General features: G+C 39.9%; 1 protein-coding gene across 1 annotated transcript in view; it reads right to left on the reverse strand.

Annotated features, from left to right (window-relative positions):
- Ccdc172 (coiled-coil domain containing 172) overlaps window positions 1–14,789 on the reverse strand; it is a 55,247-nt gene extending 40,458 nt beyond the window's left edge. The window contains exons 1-2 of the mRNA XM_052713271.1: window positions 14,711–14,789; window positions 14,495–14,580 (exon numbers count right to left, since the gene is read on the reverse strand). Of these exons, the coding sequence (XP_052569231.1) occupies window positions 14,495–14,580; window positions 14,711–14,789 (165 nt within the window). The remainder of the gene's footprint in view (window positions 1–14,494; window positions 14,581–14,710) is intronic.
- Between the last annotated feature and the right edge of the window lie 5,486 nt (window positions 14,790–20,275).

Here is a 20,275-nt window from a genome sequence, read left to right on the forward strand (position 1 = left end):
GCATGAAAACCAGGAAATAGAGCTGGTTAAGCTTTTAGGCTTTTGAGCAGCACAGTTCAGCTGAGGTTCATTTGGATGAGGACTCAGAGGCTTCCAGTCTGCGGAAACAGGATCAGCTGAGGAATTGGCAAGGTGAGGTGGCTGTGGCTTGTTCTGCTTCTCTGATCTTCCAGCGTTCACCCCAATACTTGGCTCCAGGTTTGTTTTTATTAATAAGACCTTCTAAGATTCATGTTACCCCTCCTTCCTCCTCTCCTTTCCTTTCCTCTCCTCTCCTCTCCTCTCCTCCCCTCCCCTCCCCCTAGAGTTCAGAAGGCCAACCTACCAGAACTAAGGGTTCTGTTAGAGGAAACCATCATGCAAGCCATTATGGGATTATTGCCTTTTGAATGAACTGGCTGTCTCTTGTTGTAAACTTCTTGTGCAATAACAGCTGTGATTCTCCCATTTACTGTGCATTTCCATGTAATGTATACATGTAATCTCATGACTACATCTCAATCTTATGGGCACACATAATTGTGGGTAGTCTAGAAGATGGTTTCTTATTTAACTGTACAGCTTTTATGATTAGAAACATACTAAAATATGCTTCATACTAGGTCTATTGTTCCATGTGGACTGTAGACACTTAGAGGTCTTGTTCTCCATCCTTAGCTACTGACAAGGTAAATATTGGCCAAAGTGTCCTCATAGAACTTTCACAGAGCAGAATTGCAGGTGTCTGGCCTTGTTGGATCAACACTCTTCAGAAGAATTATAGTGAACCAGAAGTGATAGTGCAGGTGTCTGGCCTTGGTGTATCTTAGTCCTTCAAGAGATCAATAGCACCTATGTTGCCCTAAGCTTCCTCCATAGGCACCTCCCGACTCTGATTCAAATAACAATTAACACTTTGTATTTATTTCTACACCAGTTTTTAATACAAGATTTTAAGCTCAGTAGACTAATCACATACACACACATATATGCTTGGGGGAACAAGAAGAGAGGAAGATGGAAAGAACTAGATAGATAGGAGGGAACAGCAGAAGGAACTGAGAGCAGGAGGGACTGAGAGGAGCTAAGTATGAGAAGAGAAAAGCAACTGTGTAGATAGAATGGATTTAGAAGAATAAAGTGAATGGACTAAAGAATTCAGTGTGCTTAGATTCACTGAATGTCCCTCAGATTAGAATCCTCAGCTGGTTGTTAGACTTTTCCATGGACTCTGGGAGAAAACAATAAAGGCTGGACCTTTTATTGTTTTGGGTACTTTTCTTTCTTTCTTTGTTTTTGTTTGTTTGTTTGTTTGTTTTTAAAGACAAAGCTTCTTTGTGTACAGTCCTGGCTGTCCTGGAACTTGTTTGGTACACCAGGTTGGCCTGGAACTCACAGAAATCTGCCTGCCTCTGCCTCCCAAGTGCTGGGATTAAAGGTGTGTGCCACCACTAACTGGCCAACAGATTTCTTACAAACAGGATCAGAGACCAACATTTCCCCCTTCCTCCCCACAGAACTCACTTTTAAATTTTCATACCCCATTTTGTTTCAAAGAACAAATGATTTCATAAGCACTGATATTAGGTAGAAACTATTGTTTCATTTGGACTTTTAAAATGGCACCTTCTGAGACATGAATTGAATATCAGAATGAAAGTCAGTGAAATGGATGCTGGGCTGAAAACAGTTTTTTCTACAGTGTTCGGTACTGGCCCTCATGAGAATGTATCACCTCCAGTTTAGGGGCTGTTCTCATCTCTACAGAGAAAAGAAAAATGACATAAATTCAACTGCACTTGCAGAAAGCAAGATTTATATTAGTTATAAGGACTTCCTCAAGGTGAGAGACAGGCTGTGAAACCTCTGTCCCAGAAGATACTGAAGAGTAAAGAGCCTGGAACAGCCTATTCCAGAGGCAAAGGGTTGGCTTCAAAGACATTTTGAAATATTATAGCTACTAAGTCCTAGAAATACTGGCATTTAGAAAAAAACAGCTTTAGTAAAATAGAAACATGATCTTCCATTTATATAAGGCCACAGCACAGCTGCCCCAACCTACAGTCCTAGGTGCAGTCCCCATCAACCACACCATGAGAAAGACGCCGACAGAGGAAGATGGAGATGTATAATTTGCATGACCGAAGAAGGTATGATGGTAACAAACAAGGAGGATCTTGTGTCTGCAATGCAGAACAGAAAGTGTGTCTCCCAGACTTCAGGATCAGACACAAGGCAACAGGGAAGACAAGGGTAGGGATCACAACCTCTCCTCCATCTGTTTAGTGTAAGAACACGACACCTCAGGGCTGCTTCATGATTATTATACAGATGACAATAACATAAGGTCTACAAGTTTAAGATTTATTTATAAAGGATGTATAATTAATTACGGGCAAGTATGGAGCTAAAATCCAGGTCTTCCAATATCCTTCATGCTATATCATGACATTAAAATGGAAATGCTAAAGATATTTCAAGGTAATTCTGGCAATAAGAAGGACTTCAGCACACCAGCAGTAAAAGTTAGATCACGGAAGTTCTAGAGACAATTAGAAAAACTACCAGACAGGGTCCTCCTGTGTCCAGAACACAGAACCGCACTGTGGATAGTAGCCAGAGCTGCACAGAAATGCTTCAGACCCACAGGTGAGGCATGAGTATGTCCAGCCATGTGACACTATAGTATCCCATACAGAGATCATGTTTAAAAACTGTGGGATTGAGTTACCAAAATAATAAATAAAAATTGCAGATGAATCTCACTGGGCGGTGGTGGCACATGCCTTTAATCCCAGCACTCAGGAGGCAGAGCCATGCGGATCTCTGTGAGTTCGAGACCAGCCTGGTCTACAGAGCAAGAGCTAGGACAGGCACCAAAACTACACAAAGAAACCCTGTCTCAAAAAATACCAAAAAAAAAAAATTGCAGAAGAATCTTATGTTTTCACTAAGTACTCTGGAGTGGTATGCACGCCTCCTGCAGGCCAAGGGCCGATCAGCTGTTTTAATGGACTAAGGCACTTCAAATAGTGTGTCCTTTAGAATCGAATTCTTGACCTATGTTTGTTTCCATATTGATTCCCAGAACCCACAGGGTAGGAGGAGAAAAACCAACTGCACAAAGCTGTCCTCTGAACTCCACACACCCACACCCACCACACCTCCCACCTCTCTCCCTCTCTCTCTCTCTCTCTCTCTCACACACACACACACACACACACACACACACACACACACACACACACACACACATGTTGTTTAAAAAGCTCACAGCATGGCCGGGCAGTGGTGGCGCACACCTTTAATCCCAGCACTCGGGAGGCAGAGCCAGGCGGATCTCTGTGAGTTCGCAAAGCTACACAGAGAAACCCTGTCTCGAAAAACCAAAAAAAAAAAAAAAAAAGCTCACAGCAAGTGAGGGAAAACGCACAACAGAGAATGTGAGAGACGTGGAAAGTCACCAGCCATCAGGAAGGGAAAAGATGGGCTTCCAATACGCTACTTCACAGCACTAAGGTCATGAGTGGGTCAAGGTTTCAGGCTGTAGAGGAGATTGAAGATGAGTAACCTGTCTCCACACTTTATGGAACTAAAGGGACAAGTGGTTGTTTCTGCCTGGTTTTGTTTTCAGAGGCAACAGCTCTTGTGGCCTCTCCCCAGGAAGCAGGGAATTATGCTTCCTGCTCTCTCCATTATCCCAACTACTGTCTTAAGCTGCTTTCCAAGTCTGTGTGCTTGAACACCAGGCCACTGATGGGACCATTTTAGTGGCTCTTCTAACACAACCCTGACTACACTGGGGATCAAAAGCAGAGGCCACTCACAGAATCACTAACTGCCTGGGAGATTCCTTAGCTCTGCTTTGTTACAAGAGGGAGCTGATAGGAAGACACCTTAAAATACAAACTATGCTGTAAGAAATACTCCCCCACACAGCAAGTTTGAACTGACACACCAACGTGCCCTCGGCAGCTTGAGCCATTTAGTTTAAAGTGAACAGGAACTAAAGAAATGATTGACTCTGTCTCCTCAACTGCCCAGGATCTCAAGACTTCATGCAATACAAAGAACGGGCTGGGAAGTTCCCAATGGCAGGAATACAAGTTTCTCTTTCTCATCTCTGTCTATCTTCTGACTGAAAATGAAAATATCTGCATTAAGCCTTAACATTTCATTCTAGACTCAAACTGTCAAGTTCTGTCAGAAAATGCTGTTTTATAGCCTCTCCCTTGTTAGTCCTGCCTCTTCTTCCCTGTCTAGTCCCCTGGGCACAGAGCTGACTTATCCGGTGATGGGGTCTGTGTCCAACAAAGCTGCCATCTGCTGCTCTCCTGTCCCTGCGGCCTGCATGCCTCAGATATTTCCCTACAGCTCAGAAACTGAAAGTGACAAGGGCATTTTAGATTACCATTCAGTCCAAAGTGATGAGTCACTCTTCCTGCTGCTGACACTGTTAAAACCAGCTCAGCCTTGAGCAAGCAGCACTGTGCCGGGCAGGTGATCTTCCAAAAGCAAAAGGCAACTTTACAGAAGAGGCACAAGGGGAGACATGCAGATTTCATATTCCTAAAATCACACAAGGACTGAGGGGAAAGCCTAGGGTTATGGAAGCCGGGGCAAAAGATCGTTCAAATGCCAGGTGCATCAAACAGCAGACTGCACCAGACGTTAAGGCTTCAGCTTTTTTTCTTTCTTTCTTTTGAAACAAGGGTTCACTATGTAGCCTTGGCTGGCCAAGATTTCCCTATGTAAACCCGACTGGCCTCAAACTTCTAGAGATCCACCTGCCTCTGCCTCCCTAGTGCTGAGATTAGAGGCATGAGCCACCACACCTAGCTTTTTTAGCTTTAGCTTTTTTTTTTTTTTTTTTTTTTTTTTTTTTTTTTTTTTTTAGTTTTTTGAGACAGGGTTTCTCTGTGTAGCTTTGTGCCTTTCCTGGATCTCGCTCTGTAGACCAGGCTGGCCTCGAACTCACAGAGATCCGCCTGGCGCTGCCTCCCGAGTGCTGGGATTAAAGGCGTGCACCACCACCGCCCGGCCTTAGCTTTAGCTTTCTAAAAAACAGGTACTTGTGTGTTTCTAAATCACAGTTGTCCCATTATGACACAGTAACTCTCAAGTGGCAAGCAAAAATAGGTTCAGTACAGGAAACTGTCAGCATGTCTGCGTACCCATCGTTCTCCAACCTCCCACAATCTCCTCCCCTTCTCTGACCCATTGTTTTTCCTGGCTACTCCTTAAACATACCAGAACCACTTCATCTACATCTTTTGCACAGAATTGTCATTCATTCATCTTACTGGATCCTTCAGAGTACCAAAACAATATTGTTTAAAATCCAGTGGAGGATTTTCAGGCTTTCTCAAGACTGAAAAAAATTCAAAAGCAAATGCATAAATAAGGACTTAAACAAATACATAAATAAATATTAAAATAAGTAGTATCAAAGATTCTAACAACATAAACAAACGCTGATGAGAAAAATATACCATAAGCCAAGATTTAAATGACAAAGGGTAATTGGTATAGCATAAAAAGCTGGAATCTACAAGAAATTAAAAACTGTGTAAGTTAATAACATTTAAATTGAAACTATAAAGGAGGCAATTTTCTTATGTTATAAAAACTTACTAGCTGGGCAGTGGTGGTGCACACCTTTAATCCCAGCACTTGGGAGGCAGAGCTAGGCAGATCTCTGTGAGTTCGAGGCCAGCCTGGTCTACGAAGCAAGTCCCAGGACAGGCACCAAAACTACACAGAGAAACCCTGCCTCGGAAAAAAAAATAAAAACAACCCTTACTAATTTCTAGTATATAAATGATGTTTTGTCAATTTTCACTGGAATATTCCTTCTGGGAGAAAGTCTTAAAAGTATGTTTTGGTTTAAAAAATGTGTCTTTGTTGATACAATTTGAGTTGTTTTATCCTAAAAACAAGTGGAATATGTGCACAGAGATATATGTGCAGGACTACCATCACAACTGTGTTAATGGCAGTAATTTACAAATATGTGAATACTTTCAGTAGAAAAGCAGCTAACTAAAATATGGCACAGTATTTATTGGAATATTATACAGCTACAAAAATTGCTTTAGATTTATATTCATAGAGAACCCTAAGTATAATAAAGAGAAAATGCAAATTATTTGAGGAAAAATAGGCCGGTATTAAGTAATGTAAAAAATTATAAATACAGGGGGCTGGAGAGATGTTTCAGGAGCTTAAAGTAAATACTATTGCAGTAAACCTGATTTCAGTTCCCAGAACCCACGTTCCTCTTGCCTATTTCCAAGTTTTTGATAATTCTCATGACAAGCATAAGGCTTTCTTTCAAGAATCATAGGAAAAATTAAAACTAATTCTAAGCTGTTTCATGAGAACCTCAGAAGTCTTGAGTTTATAGTCAGCATTATATAACTGAAGCTGTTTAATGCCAATTCCTCTATTAAGAAAGGTATCACAGGGCTGGAGAGATGACTCGGCTGGCCAGAGCACCTGCTGCTCTTCCAGAGGTCCACAGTTCCATTCCCAGCACCCAAGTCAGGCTTCTTCTGGTCTCCACAGCACATACACACATATGCACATGTTTACACAGATGCAAACACATGTATAAATAGTTAAATATAAGGTACCATGTAATTTATTTACTAATCATAGTGTGACTTAGAGGTTGTACAGTGGATGGTTATTGAATGACTGGAGATGCTTAGGAAAAGTGAGAGTCATAATTAACTGATTTTCTAAGAAATCATAAATCACAAAGTAAATCTAAAAGGGTATTTTTCTGTGCTGTAGCTTATGGGGCTGCAAACTCAAATTCAATCTCACTTTCTGCAAATTGAGGCAAAACTCACTTTTCTTCTAAGTATTTTCCTCTTGGTTCCAAGAGATCATTTTTTTCTGTTCAAAGCATTTCTGTTGTTTCATGTTATACAGTTTATTTAGAACACTTCTTTTGAAAATAGGGATGGAAGCAGAATCCTGAATTTTACAATCAGGAACAGCTGAGTGGATTTTCTACTCTGTGGACACAAGCCATTAAGCGTGCCACTTGGATGGTTTACAATCCCCTGCATCGTAAGAGCTACTATGCGTGTTGTTCTAGTCTAATCTAAACCGTTATTCTAAATATTCTTTGGATTTTCCAATAGTCATGAAGACAGCACTAAGAAAAGGGAGTCCAATGATAAATGCCATATATGCTATTTTCTTTAATTTGAGGGTAATCACTTTAGATCTGTGACCATGAAAAAGAGGTATGACTTTGTAGAGGCCAGGCCTCCTCACAGAAGAACCCCTCACAAGCATGGTATTTATCAGGAGCCCATGCCAGGAATGAGTGTGCCAAAGAGTCAACAAACACCTAGAAGGGTCTTCGGCAGGTGTCAGGAAGGAATCAGAAAGACAATCCAAAATAAGGCACCACTCCAGACCCATGAGCACAGCTTGTTTAAAAGCCAGTGAAACAGAAGGTAGCAAGTTTTAGCAAGGACAGACACAGAGCCCTCATATACACTGGTGTAAACACAAAAGTGTGAAGTCATTGTGAAAAACATCTCACATTTCCTGAAGAAAAAAAATCAAATACACAACAATCCCAAAGGTCCCAAATCCCAATTCCACTCCTAAATGGAGTACTCAAGAGATTTGAAAATATATGTTACTCAAACACGTGTATACAACTATTCATGGCAATGTTATTCAAAACACCTAAATAATCTGAGTGGTCAGTGATACACAAAAATAGTGTATGGATACAAGAAACATTATTCACCCACAAAAGGGAATTGAATACCACTTATCATGCTACATGGATAAGCCTGGAAACACTGTCACAGTCAAAGATGAGTCACAAAATGTTACTACTGGGTACCTCCATCTATACATGTCCAGAGGAAAAAGAAATGGATTGACTAGGACGTGTGGCTGGTGGACCCTGGGGTCTTAGGAGGGTTTGGGGTGGTTGCTAACAGATGTAGTATTTCTTTTGGGGGACATGAAAATGTTATAAAATCAATGATCACAGTGTAACCTTGTGAAAAGATAATAAATCATTGCTTTCTAACTTTAAAGAACGTAATTATTTTTTTGGAAAGTGACCTAGCAGCTCATCTTTAAAAAAAGGGCATTACATAAGCTTAAGTGCCCTGTATACCCTTCCCTGATTACAGTTATCTGCCACCCCAACAGGGACAATCACTATCTTGATGTGCTATTTATCATCCCATGAATGTCATTATGCTCTGACTATATTTACACACCCTCACAGGACAGTCTTGTGCTCTGTGTATTTGGTTCTTTCACACTTACATAGCTTCTACAGGTTGCTTTTTAGCCCCTTATGTTTTGAGGATGAATTATTCTCCAGTCACTAAGCATTCTTTTCTTCATACTAACACCTGACACTTGGGATTCTAAAGCCATATTCCTTGTAATAGAAAAACCAAGTTGATCTTTGACCCCCTGCTGTGGGATGGTCTGTATGTCAAATTGCTCTGATTGGCCAATAAATAAAACACTGATTGGCCAGTGGCTAGGCAGGAAGTATAGGTGGGACAAGGAGAGAGGAGAATTCTGGGAAGTGGAAGGCTGAGTGAGGGAGTCACTGCCAGCCACCACCATGACAAGCAGCATATGAAGATGCCGGTAAGCCACGAGCCACGTGGCAAGGTATAGATTTATGGAAATGGATTAATTTAAGCTATAAGAACAGTTAGCAAGAAGCCTGCCATGGCCATACAGTTTGTAAGCAATATAAGTCTCTGTGTTTACTTGTTTGGGTCTGAGCAGCTGTGGGACTGGCGGGTGTGAGAGATTTGTCCTGACTGTGGGCCAGGCAGGAAACTCTAGCTACAACCCCCCTTTTTATTAGTTCATTTGTGGGCTTTCTCCAGGTATCCCAAACTGCTACTAAATCAATTTAGAAAAAAAGTCCACTTTATATCCTGAAATGCTTTTAAAGGTGTTTGCATAGAGAAATTCATCCTTAGCTGAGAGATAATTCGGGGCAAGGGAGACTCTTTCAGAATGTTCTGTGGAATGTGATGCAAAGAGTGAATGATAGATATTACCCACAATTAATGACAGACATTATCTATTTCAAATGGCAGCAGGGGTTTCTATACGGCCATTCAGATTTTACCACTAAACCCTTTTCCACAGACACTATGGTTGCCTCCCTGATACACACTCTTCATTTCCTTACGAACCAGTTAATGTTTTTCTGAAATATGGGCCATCCTCACTGACTGGTTCAAAGGTCATCACTTATCTACATGATGGAGGGTGGGAGTATCCCTGCCTGCAAGGTAGCCTATAAACATCCTCTGTCTCTGAACGGCGAAGTCCATGACCTTAGGAGTTATTAGTACCTATGTGGGGACACAAGGACAGCCACGCATCGCACCATTTCACTTGACTAGTACAATTCCAATTGTTTGGTGCCAATAATTCAGGCACTCCCAGGAGGCTGAGACAAGTGGGTCGTCAAGGGCTCAAGGACAGCCTAGGATGGAAGCAGATTTTAAGGCCAGCCTCAGCTACAGATTTAAATCCTGTCTCCAAAACCAAACAACAACAAAATCCTAGACTCACCTGCCAATGCTGAATACTAAATTCTAACACTTGAGTTACAGGTTGAAATTTTTGAGGACTTTCCTCTTAAAACACTTAAACACTGGGCTGCATGGTAGAGAAGCAACTTTTGGTCCTTCTCCCTCCAAGCTTCAGGAACACTGCCTAGGACCAGAACAGTGCTCAGGAAGGATGCACGGTGCGGGGAAGGACGGTGACAACAAACGCAGAACCAGCGACTATGTAGCATGAATCTTAAAGAGTCTTTATTAATAAAACAAACCCAGAGCCAAGTATTGGGGTGAACACTGGAAGATCAGAGAGACAGAAGAGGCCACAGCTAACCTCACCTGGCCAACTTCTCAGCTGATCTTGTTTCTTCAGACTGGAAGTCTCTGTGTCCTCATATCCGAATGGATCTCAGCTGAACTGTGCTGCTCAAAACCTAAAAGCTTAACCAGCCAAATCTTCTTGTTCCTTGTCTTCACGCCTTATATACCTTTCTGCTATCTGCCATCACTCCCTGGGATTAAAGGTTCACTTCTTGGGATTAAAGGCATGTGTCACCATGCCTAGCTGTTTCCAATGTGGCCTTGAACTCACAGAGATCCAGAGGGATTTCTACCTCTGGAATGCTAGGATTAAAGGTGTGAGTGCCACCCATTTTCTAGCCTCTGTATCTAGTGGCTGTTCTGTCTCTGACCCCAGATAAGTTTATTAGGGTGCACAATATTTTGGGGAACACAATACCACCACATGACTACTTTAGGACTTCCTCGAGCAGCTTTAATAAACGGCCTGGGAACACCCTTTCAGACCTGGACTACATGGGAGGAAAAAAGCAACTGACTATTATTCAGTGAAGCCACAAAGGCAAAGTTTTTGTTATCAGTGGCCCAATGCAAGGACAACTGAGGAAGCCAGCCATGAATCAAATGTTGGGTCTCCAGTTCAGTGAGTCAGTGACATCCCAATGTTCTTTAAGCAGAATTTCTGCTGTGCCCTAAGCTTACAAGAGTCTTCTTTCATCCATGTTTTTAAGTAAATTTAAGTCAAGATAAAATTAAGTATAAGCAGGATAGGATACAACATTTTCTTTAATATACAAGTTATAAAAGAAAACAAATCACCTCAACTAAAAACTTCCAATTTAATATTATAAATAATAATTTATAGTTTTATTCTTCCCTTGATTTAATAATTCAGTACCAAGAGATGACTTCTCAAGTTCTGAGAGGGTGACTGTCTTTACCAATTAAATGTCAGAATGTCTACATTTATAATTAAAAACATAATTGGAACCATTTTGTTACTTCATTCCAATATATTTTCTTTAAAATTCATAAAACATTATTTTATTGTTCTTAAGATATTTCTGAGCCGGGCGGTGGTGGCGCATGCCTTTAATCCCAGCTCTCGGGAGGCAGAGGCAGGAGGATCTCTGTGAGTTCGAGGCCAGCCTGGTCTACAAAGTGAGTTCCAGGAAAGGCGCAAAACTACAGAGAAACCCTGTCTCGAAAAACCAACAACAACAACAAAAAGATATTTCTGCATACAAACAAATAACATTATTCAGACCAAGCAGGTTATTTTCAGGAATATATATGTATATAGATATACATACAGGCATGCAATATAAAAGTAGGCCATGCTTCTGAAGGAGAGCAGGGAGGTTTATGGGATGGTTTGGATAGAGAAAGGAGAAGGGGAAAATGTTGTAATTATATTATAATCATAAATTTAAAAAGTGAAAAAAAGATATTTATCCAGCAAGTTGAAAAGGGAAGAATATGTAAAATAAGCTAATGTAGCCTAATCCTTTCCTCCACTTATCCCTCCCACATGAGTATGGCACAGTATTGGATTTTAAATAAGATGTTTATAAAAACTACCCAAGCTATAATTACACGCCAATTTTTACATAGAAGAAACTCAATGGGTTGCTTCCAAGAAACTACAATAGTTCTCTAAGCCCTAATTTTAGCTTCTCTGACATCCATACTACAAAACCTTCCATCAACAGCTGGAAGCTCTAGGCACACCAGTAAGCGTGAACACAAACCCCGGCACGCTCCTAGTCTTCTGCTTTCACATTACCGAGCTTAACCAGGCGCTGTAGCTGCCCAAGTCACAAAGCACTCATACAATCTGAGACTTTCTGCAACCATATATTTTAAAGGTCTCATCCAGCCCTGAAAGGCAAATGCTATCATTCAAGTTCTAATTACATGCTACCTAGGTTCTACAGACTAGGGGAAAAAAGAATACTACACTTCCTAAATATATTTTTTGACCACAAGCAATTTCCTTAATAAATGCCCAAATGGTTTTTGAATATATGAATATACAATAGCTCAAGTACTGCTCTATTCGAGTTATGTGCTAGCTTCTCTTCATGCTGTTTCTGTTTGATAAATGGGTCAATAAATACCAAGTCAAATAGATTCAAGTAAATAGATTTTCATTGTTATTGGCAGACATATAATTAACTCTGAGAAAAAAGAAACAGAGAATCAATTTATGATTACTTCTTTAGCTCTTTCCATTACTCATTTACATTATAATCTTAATTCCGCTTTAAAATCTTTATACATACACATCTTGGCTCTAATTATAAATCAAATTACCTCAACTACAAGTTAATGTTTTATGAACTATGACCCTCATATGCTAGTTTTATTAGTAAGATATAATTATATTATTACCCATGTATATGAGCTGATTAAAAAGCAATGGACATTTATGAGCCTATATTAATTAGTAATTTCAATGAATGCTTTTAAACAATATTAGAGATTTGCTGTGTTTTCTCTAGCACAAACAATTAAATAGACATTTTCTGTAAGTATGTGTAGATATCAACACCACATTTCTATTCTTGGGTAAAATAGGTAGCTAATAAAGAAAGTATTTCAAAGAATAATAATTTGTCTTACAAAGGAAACATTACAAAGAAAAAACATTTCATTTAAAATAAAACATTACTATCTAATGTCAGGTCAGTATCTTCACCAATTCCAGAAAAATGCACTTTATACAAAAACTTACACAAGTGACCTTTAAAAAATATTGCCCAGGCCGGGTAATGGTGGCACACGCCTTTAATCCCAGCACTCGGGAGGCAGAGGCAGGCAGATCTCTGTGAGTTCGAGGCCAGTCTGGGCTACTAAGTGAGTTCCAGGAAAGGCGCAAAGCTACACAGAGAAACCCTGTCTCGAAGGGAAAAAAAAAAAAGACAGTTTCATCATGACACTGCTCACCTGTTGCCCATCCCACCAGCTTTCGGCACTGTCACTAGGGGCTACTTTCTCCTTTACTACAGGAAAAATAAGAGCTAGGGGCTCAATGAATAATAGCCCCAAATTGTGTTTTAAAAGACAGCCAGTTTCTTTCAGTTGAAAAGGGAAGAAATGAAAGGCTGGTCGGTGGTACTCATAGTTAGGAGGAATAAATGCTGGTATTCTACTATATTCTACCGTTCAAGGTGACTATAGCTAATAACATATACTAAAAAATTTCAAATATATGTAATATTTTCACCGCAAAGACAGGATAAGTGTTGGCACAGATACATTAACCTGGACTTGAGCATTATAAAATGTATTAAAAAACACATGGAACCCATAAATATGCACAAGTGTTACTTGTCAAATTAAGACAGTCCTCCCTTGTTATGTATCACACTCTTAGTAATGAACACACTCACATACTAAACAACAAACACAAGGAGAACAAGGTGGATAAGAAAAGAAAAATCTAAGTATGTTCCTCTCAAAGCAACAGGGGCTGCAAACAAGAGTATATGTTGATGTTTAGTAAAGGAATTTTACATAGCTGTCCAGGGAGGGCTTTATGATGTATGAGCAAGATGGGGAAAGAAGAATGGACGCTCACTGGGTGGTGAAGGCTCCAGAATTCTTTTATGCACAGAAAACTGAAAATTCTTCACAATTGTAAGCTAAATGAAGAGTAATAATTTACAAATTTATAATTTATATTTCATTTACATATAAATTTATATTTAATATGTAATAAAATGAAATTTTTATAGGCAAAAAATAGAGTAATTAAGTAAACAGATTACCTATCACAGAGCTTACTTAGTTCATCGTTAGGTGTTGAAACACTATTCTTGGATGCCTGTGTCCTTCTAACAGGGGAGGCCTCCCATGTGGTCTTGCCATCTTCACTCTTTGCAATCAGGGCAAAGAGCTCCCAAAGCACTTTCACTGCCCCTCTCCGGTCAAATCTAGCAACATTTTCCTCCTACTGTACACACCAGCCCCCTGCTGGGGTCTGGGGCCCTCCCTCAATGTGCCTGGGGCAGTTCTGCCCCTCCCTTTGCTACAAAAGGTTTCTTCTACTACATCTCTTTGCTCCTCCAAAATTCTACCCGTAGTTCAAAATCTTTCTTGAAGCTATCAGACTCCCTTGGTCCTATTTTTTAAAACCCAGAACTTTACACATGCAGCAGAAGAGAGGAATGAGAGAGAGTAAAGCATTCTTTTAGAGGAGACAGGCCCAAAAATGTGGTAGTGAACTGAAAAGCAGAAAGTCAAGACTCATTGAAAGATACATACAATCCATTACATCCACATAGCACACTTAAATTATTTAGCATTTAAACGTTTTATGCTGCACTAACTCCTTATCGAACAATTATCCTTTCAATGACATTGTGTTCTCTTATACACTTTAACCATCCCACAGAAGGGATGATGAATTCGTTATTTAAGGCTAGCTTCCTTGGAGTCACTTCCTACCAAAAACTAAAGATATCACCGGATTCAGAACTTTAAATATTAGACAACACAGAACTACAGTATACAAGTCATGAGTTTCCTAGTTGAAGGATAAGTAGTTAAACAGTAAAATTTTCCCCAAAGCCAAGTTCAGATACCTTCTCAAGTAACAACTAGCACGCTCTGTGCATCAGTACCTTAGATTCCAACTTGACTTTCTCTTCATTCAGATCCTCTGTAGCTTTCTTCATCTTCCCGCGACACCGGGTAATTTCTGACCTCACTGTAACACACACAGTCTTCACTCACGGTCATCGCGAGGGTCAAGTCTCCATCTCCTCCCTCCCTCGGGGACCTGCCCTCCCCTCCCTCCCCGGGTCAGAAGACAAAGGCCCCGGGCAGGACCAGCTCACCTTCCCGCAGCTCCCTGCGGCTCTCCTCGGCCTGGTGCTCTGTGAAGAGGATGTGCTGGAACAAGGACTCCAGGCTCATCTCGGCTCCTGCGGTCCCAGGGCCTGGCCCTCCCGCCTCTCCCCAGCACCCTCACCTCTCAAGAAAGAGATGCTCACGGTCAAGGGGTCGGGAACGTTCCCCCAGGTACGCCCAGGTGGAGAAGGCCTCGGCTAGTCTCGCGAGAACTCAACTACCGGAACCCGGTGGGGCCATTCTGCAGCCATTCTGGGCTCCAAGGTTTGGGCCATTTCTAGAGTTGGGATGACGAGTCTCCAAGACACAGTATCATAAAGTGCAAAGTACCCATGGTTCTAAATATAAACTTTTGCAAAGTCTCATCCTTGGAGGCTAGCAAAGACTCCTACAAATGTACAATGCCTGAGATTCTGCCATAATCATTCCTTTGTAATCAGGGCATATCTTTTTTGTCTCCTCCGAAATTAATCATTCATTGCCTTTTGTAATCAAGCCTTGGTAATATTAACACTTCAATATCTGCACAATGTGTGTCAGAGACCAAAGTGGTTGCTAATTAAAGCTTAAATGTGAAAGGCACCTTTGGGGCTTTTGCTTGAGTTTTTTTTAATATTAAAAAAATATTTTCAGTTTTGGTAGGTCAAAATATTGATATTGTAATAAACATTTGACTTTATTCTGAATATAAAATTGACACTGGCTAAACTTTTTAAAAATAACTTCTAGTTTGAATGTGCTTAAAATTAAGTAAAATAAGGTAAATGCAAATTTTGTCACATACAATAGGCTTAATTAATAGCCCATAATGCCTTAATATAATCAGTTATAAATTTTAACTTATTCTAAATTTCTACCTTAATTTTCATTAAGTCGTGTCTACATAAAATTTAATATTTAAATTAACAGAATACACACTGAAAACTATAATGAAGTGAAAAAGAATTACTCAGCTATTCAGAAGCAAATACTGATGAAAAATTTCCCAGTCTTTTGGGTAACCCTTCATGCCAAGCATTTTTTTGAAGTCTCATGAATAAGGAGTAACAATGTTATTTTGTTGCTTATGTAATATTCAACTGCATAATAATCATTATGTAATTATATAATATAATAATAAATACTATTTATCTGCTAAGCACTCTGTTTCTAAGCATTATAAGTCTGTTTCAGATGACTTTTGTCATTCCTTTTCTAATATAGTTACAGAGACAGACACAAAATATTCCAATAAAAAATTACTCCAATGAACTATTTAGTTCAGTCACCAACTGAAATCTTGATGTGTATCAATTCTTTTAACCAAGACATGCATCCTGTTTTTGTTAATTAAAGGACTCAGGTAGTGAGACCTAAGTAACTTGTCCACAGTCATGTGTAAGACAAATTGCTAAACAGTCTTATTAATAAAAACCCAGAGTCAGATATTGGGGTGAAAAACTGAGAGATCAGAGGAATAGGACAAGCCACAGACAACATCACCTCACTGACACCTCAGTCTCCAAAGAGACCTACTTCCTGTATACCCGCGCCTATATGCCTTTCTGTTCTGCCATCTCACTTCCTCTCTCTTCCCAGCTACATCACTTCCTGTCTGTCTGTACAGACCTCCAGACCTTTATGGTTAACTAGTGCTGAAATTTAAGGCGTGTGCCACCACAGTTGACTCTGTTCCCAGTGTGGCCTTGAACTCACAGAGATCCAAACGGATCTCTGCCTCCCAAGTGATAGGATTAAAGGCATGTGCTACCACTGCCTGACCTCTATGTTTACTATAGTGGCTGGCTTTTTCCTCTGAGCCTCAGATAAACTTTATTGGGGTGCACAAAGAAAATATCACCACAGCCATGTGTGATCAGGATTCAAATCCTATGCCCCATGAAGAGGCATACTTTGTACATGAAAGTAACTGAAACCAAGAAATTAGGGATTGAGAGTCATGAATTCAGTTTTTGGACTCAGCTGTAATTTTCTTATTGCATCATAAGCATAATGAACTTACCATTTTATTTATAACTCTTCATGAATATGTTTTGTAACTCATGATCCTCTGTTACATGTGTGCATGTGTGTGTGTAGTTTAGATATATGGAAAGAAGCCAAACTATTCTATCTATCCAAGGATGGAAGATGGCACGGATTATGGTTTGAACCATTTTCTTTGAGTACCCGCATGGAAGTTCCTAAACTGTGTCACAGTGACCATCAAAGGAAAGGACTTCTGGAGATAAACTACATTACTAATGGACATTGCTCCCTTCAGAGTTATTTCTTGTGATCTTGCATAGGTGCCATCCTCACAGAAAGGATGGTTTTCAAAAACATGATGCTTTTTAAACATTGCAATTTTATTAGTGAACACTCAAACTCCATCTGCTATTTAACACGCTCTATGTGTGCTGAAACTAGGCAGAGTGAATTCTGGGAAACCTTTGGAAGCCCGCCTGCCTCTCTCACACATGAGTTCAGAAGAGAACCACCAGAAATTCAAGAGAAGGACGGTGCAGATAAGCGCCACCATCATGATCTGCAGTCATCTTTACACCCCAGAACATTCTAGCACTTCTAAATATTAGTAGAATCTTCTTAGATGTATTACAACTATAGACACTAGCTGGGTTTTAAATTTTAATTTTGTTTATTGAAGCAAGCATAATTATGTAAGCCTGCAATTCAAATTTTGCCATTTTCATGATAATGAATTGAAGTAACATCATATTAAGATACTAAAATCTAACTTTATTCATACGTTTTGTATAGTGTTGAGACTATTTTCTCTTATAGCAATGTATGTTGATTACATCTCATAACGTACAGAGCAAGGTTGACATTATTTAAATTTATGCCAAATAAAAATGTATATGACATGATAAAACTTTGTGGGCATACAGTTTTCTAAAAATGTATCTTCTGAGTCTAAAAATGGGAAATGATTCATTCAACAATTGTTTAATGAGTTTCTGCTTTTCATTCAACATTCATTCGACAAATATTATTGAACATCTCCTATGTGCCATGCTAGAGAAGCAACCACAAGATTTAATAAAAACAGAGCTACATAAAAAAACCATTCTTCTTCCCCTGGATAATTCTAACCTCATTGGAGAATTATTATATTTCTCAGCATTTTGGCAGCAGGATAAACAACTGCTTTCAGATGCTTCAACAGATGTGCTTCAGAAAGAAAGTCAATTATTTGCATTATGACACCCACGTGTGATTCCCAGACCTAAACTTTCCATCTGTGCACGTCTCACGGAATTGCCTACCTATGGAACACGAGTGAAGATCATTCATTGTGTCTCACCCTCAGCATCCGCGTGTGATCACTTAGCACCTGGGCTGTGCAGACATCAATAATTGTTTCGCCAGAAGGGCTTATATAAGGCTCTATTGCGCCCGTGATTTAAAATGCATTTCTTCTCTTTTCTTAGATTGATGACTTTCCTAAGTTCTAACCCAGGTTTGTAAATACCCACTAGCCCAGGGCATATATATTGCAATGAAAGGAGGAAAAATAATTCATTTAGTTTATGTTTTTCTTAGGGCATCTACCATAAAGAAAAAAATATTGTGGGTTCAACCAAGTTTAACAACCATTTATTGAGTACCTACTAAGTTTGGAATTCTCTCCTGAGTATTAAGAAGGCTACAAAGTTGGAAAGATACCAGCCCTGCCCTCCTGGAGGTCACTGTCTATCCAGTGGGGCAGAGGTTACACAAATAACTTCAGAATAAGTGCTATATAATATTTTCATACCTGTGCTTTTAAAATTTGGTAGACATGAGAGAATATGTCTGATATAGACCATCTAGGAAAACTTGCCAGTAGAAGTAAATGAAAGTCAGACTTTTAATAGAAAAGAAGGGAAAAACAGCAGAAAGTCATATGGGGCCAATATTAAGTATTTCACATTTTCATGTATGTGATATAGATTCATTTAATGCTTCCAGCAGGTGAGTGGAATATCTGTATTGGTCTGCAGAGTAAATTGAACGCACTGGGTTAGAAGCACTAAGAGAACAAGACTACCAGTTTGCTTGTTGAATACTGAGCAGCATGCTATCTTAGTCCATCTGGGCCACTGTCACAAAGTCCCATAAACTGGGTAGCTTAGAAACACTGCAAATCTATTTCTGACCATTTTAGAAGCAGTGAATTTCAACATTAAGGCGTTTGTATATTCAGTGTGGGCTTGTTTCCTAGTTCAGAGATGCTTACCATCTTCACTGTCACAGGGTAGGCGGGACTAGTTAGCGTCTCGCAGCCTTCTCAATAGGAACACAAATTTCAGTCATGTGAGGCCTGACCTCACCATCTAAGAGGTTCATCAAAGCACCACATCTGGCAGCACCAGCTTAGAAGTTAGGACCAGACAAGTGAAGTGGGGAGGGAGATACAAACATTCACACCACAGTGCTCACTGTGTGCCAGCCACCATGGAAATCAATGACATGAAAAAAATCATAATCAACTCAATAACCCAATGGGAACAGTTCTTTGTTGTTTGGACCCCCCAGGCGCAGAGAGCTGGGTAAGTCTTCCACAGTCCAGGAGCAGGAAGTAGCAGAGTCAGGATGCGCATCTCCATCATCTTTGAGCTTCTTTGGTCTCTGAAACCTCAAGAGAGAAGATGTTTCGAGCATCTGTTTCACTCAAAGGTAGACATCTCCAAAATTGCTTATTATCAATTAATACTTATGAAGACAATTTCAGATATATATCCTATATTTCAATATGAATTAAAATAAAATATGACCGAAGGAAATACAGTTGTGAGTTGAAGTTGGTGATGCATGCCTTTAATCCAGTACTCAGGAAGCAGAGTCAGGCAGATCTCTGTGAGTTTGAGGTCAGCCATGGTTACAGAGTTTAAAAAAAAATGGTAACAGGCCTTACCTTTAAAATTTAACCAGTTGTGTATCCGATGTGTGAAGCTAGAACAGAAATCTCTGTGAAGCACTGCATTAGGTTCTCAGTATTTATATTAGCTTCCTATGCATTCTGGAACAGCACCACATTAAAGGCTCTGAACAAGAGAACTGTGTTCTACAGCTCAGGGAGCTGCACATCAGAACAAGTTGGTGTCATTGTGCTGGGACTCTTGGGACATGGATCTCCCATCTCTTCCTCTGGTGTCATTTGGAATTCCCCAGGTGTGTGCCTTTCTCTTCCCTCTTTTCTCCTTTGAAGGATACCAGTTATCTTAGGTAAGAGGACTACAGCTCACCAATATGACCTCATCTTAGCTAATCATGCCTGCAAATATCCCAGTTTCAAGAACAGTCACATTCTGCAGTACTGGGGGCAATGACTTCAACACATCTCTGGAGAGGACGATCCACCCAGAACAGCCCTGAAAAGTCAAGCTGTAGGAAGCAGTTAGGCTTTTTAATGGATTTGTTTTTGTTTTTGTTTTCAAATGAAACATAATTTTCAATATTAAAGTCAAAGCATGTTAGTGGTGTAAAGGGGTTTTAGGAATATATCACACAGGAATTGAGAGATGGTCAGTGACTAAGAATGTGCACTACTCTTGCAGTGGACATGA

This window comes from Peromyscus californicus, unplaced genomic scaffold (genome assembly GCF_007827085.1).
Source record: "Peromyscus californicus insignis strain IS unplaced genomic scaffold, ASM782708v3 Scaffold_4__1_contigs__length_199733344, whole genome shotgun sequence".
Lineage (NCBI taxonomy): Eukaryota > Metazoa > Chordata > Mammalia > Rodentia > Cricetidae > Peromyscus > Peromyscus californicus.